The sequence below is a fragment of the Protobothrops mucrosquamatus genome, unplaced genomic scaffold, assembly GCF_001527695.2.
Source record: "Protobothrops mucrosquamatus isolate PMUCROS unplaced genomic scaffold, P.Mucros_1.0 scaffold5088, whole genome shotgun sequence".
In the NCBI taxonomy this organism is placed as follows: domain Eukaryota; kingdom Metazoa; phylum Chordata; class Lepidosauria; order Squamata; family Viperidae; genus Protobothrops; species Protobothrops mucrosquamatus.
Genome location: NW_015390963.1, coordinates 23,530 through 26,000, shown reverse-complemented (window position 1 = coordinate 26,000; position 2,471 = coordinate 23,530). Strand labels below are relative to the sequence as shown.

Below are 2,471 nucleotides of genomic sequence, written 5' to 3'. Positions count from 1 at the left end.
ACGAGAGGGGACATGATAGCAGTGTTCCAATATCTCAGGGGTTGCCATAAAGAAGAGGGAGTCAAGCTATTTTCCAAAGCGCCTGGAGGCAGGACAAGAAGCAACGGATGGAAACTAATCAAGGAGAGAAGCAATCTAGAACTAAGGAGAAACTTCCTGACAGTGAGAACAATTAACCAGTGGAACAACCTGCCTCCAGTAGCGGTGAATGCTCCAACACTGGAAGTTTTTAAGAAGAGACTGGACAGCCATTTGTCCGAAATGGTATAGGGTTTCCTGCCTGAGCAGGGGGTTGGACTAGATGACCTTCAAGGTCCCTTCCAACTTTACTATTATTATTATTATTATTAAAAGAAAGAAATCCAAGAAAAATCAAAAACTATATAAGCAAAGAAAACAAGTTGAAGAAAATAAAGAAAAAAGACATAAATAAGTGGCTTCTGATATTCTTCACAGCAGTTACAAATATAAATATATTTTAGCCTCCCTAAAGCAGCCTTTCTTAACCTTTTGACCCTGGAGGAACCCTTGAACTATTTTTCAGGCCTCGGGGAACCCCTGAACATCCAGGCTCAGAGATGGGGCAGAATTGTTTCCCGCGTCGACCTCTAGAGATGCATTAACAGCCTTCTTACACTAAGAATAAAAACTTGTCTTTTCAGTGTGATCCTTGTTCTTTTTTTCAGCAAAAATATTAAATTCTGTGCCAAACTTGCAATGAACACAAACAGATTTTATCTTCAACTGAAATAAGATGGTTTCTGTCTTAGCTTTTGATGCTTCTGAAATAAGTCAGAGCTGGTTCTCAGAAGTTGAAAACTGCAGCCAGATTTTCAGTGCCTCACAGTCCCTCGGGATCCTCGGCTGGCTTTTCCAGCTTCCCTTTTCCTGGGGAGGTTCAGGGGCTCCATCCGGGGGGGGGGGAAATGGAGGGAGGCAGGTCGAGGGAGGGGAGAAGGGCAGGTAGTGATGGGGGCTTTCTTTCCCTTGACTGCTAGGGAGGAAATGGGGGTGTCAGTGTCTGTGTCAAAGTGCCTGCAGGGAAGGGGGGTCTGTGTCTATCTTGAGGATTCCCCAAACCATCATCTTGTTCCTATTTCAGGCTTTCACACATTGCAGACGATGTGTGGCTGTGAGCTCCAGGCTGATGGGAACAAAGGAGGGTTTATGCAGCATGGCTACGATGGGAGGACCTTCATCACCTTTGACAAGGAGACCCTCACCTGGGTGGCTCCCCAACCCCAGGCCCAGATCACCCAGAGGAAATGGGATGCTGATCCAGCACAAAATCAGTACAGTAAGGCCTACCTGGAGAAGGAATGCATTGAGTGGCTGGAGAAGTACCTGTCCTACGGGAAGGAGACGCTGCTGAGGACAGGTGAGTTTCTGGATCCAGGTTGGACTTTCCTCGTTTATGGTTGCATTTCTTGTGCACATTCGGCCCCTTTGGGTTCCTGGTCTGCAGTCTGACTGCCCAGGAGGGAATCCTCCCCCTCCCCTTCCAGCCCCTCTCCAGGACGCGGGAAGCCCTGATTGGTTCCCCTTGCCAGGCCGCCATTCGATGGACCAGGAAACGCAGCCTCTGCCTGGCGGGTGTCTGGGTGGATCAGGCAGGAAAAGTACTTGGGGGTGTCCTTTTCATTGCCCACTGTGAGGCAACAAGGGCATTTGGGTTTCTTCAGTGAAATCCCCATTAGTCAAAGTGTAGTCAAGTGTAAAGGGCACCCTTAATTTCCCCCCATTAACTCTCCTTCCCCCCCCCCCACATCCCACAGGGGGCTCCTTCCCTTCCCTGCACCTTATGGTGCACCTCCCTCACCCACCACTAGGGGGCTCTGCGTCTATCATTAATAAGACATCCTCAGTGGTCCACCCCCTTAGGCAAAAAAGGCCAAGGTTGAGGGGTCTTTTTCTTTCCAAAGTTTCTATGGATCTTTCTCTTCTTTTTTTTTCTAAATAATTTTTTTAAATTAATTTTTCAATTAAAAACAAAAACATAGATCTTTTATCACAATATCAACCAAAAAGAATAACACTAATCAATACATTCACGGACGCGTCCGGTGTCCCCCCCCCTGCACCGCCCTCTTCCACTTACCACACCTTCCTCCTCCCAAACTACCACCACTCCTCCTTCCTCCCTCTTTCCTACTTCCCTTCCTCACTCAACCATCCCGTCTTGTGCAGTTGGGGCTCCACCGGACACCTCCTTAAAAAATCATACATATATGTACATATATATCTATAATACAAACCTACCCCTTTCCCCCCTCCCCCCCCAGGACTTCCCAAAGCTAATCTAGGAAATAAACACACAATAATCAAATTCTATCCCCAACTACTCATTATTACTACACACTAGTATAAACTTACTGTGACTCTAAAATAACATTAAAATACATACAAAGATTTTTTAAATATATCAATATTTGTTATACATATTTTTGTTTAAAATTTTTAATCAAAAGCTA

General features: G+C 45.8%; 1 protein-coding gene across 1 annotated transcript in view; it reads left to right on the top strand.

Annotated features, from left to right (window-relative positions):
• The first annotated feature begins 1,101 nt into the window (after positions 1–1,101).
• LOC107299543 (major histocompatibility complex class I-related gene protein) overlaps positions 1,102–2,471 on the top strand; it is a 7,974-nt gene continuing 6,604 nt past the window's right edge. Inside the window, exon 1 of the mRNA XM_015828902.2 lies at positions 1,102–1,378. Within this exon, the coding sequence (XP_015684388.1) occupies positions 1,123–1,378 (256 nt within the window). The 5' untranslated portion in view covers positions 1,102–1,122. The remainder of the gene's footprint in view (positions 1,379–2,471) is intronic.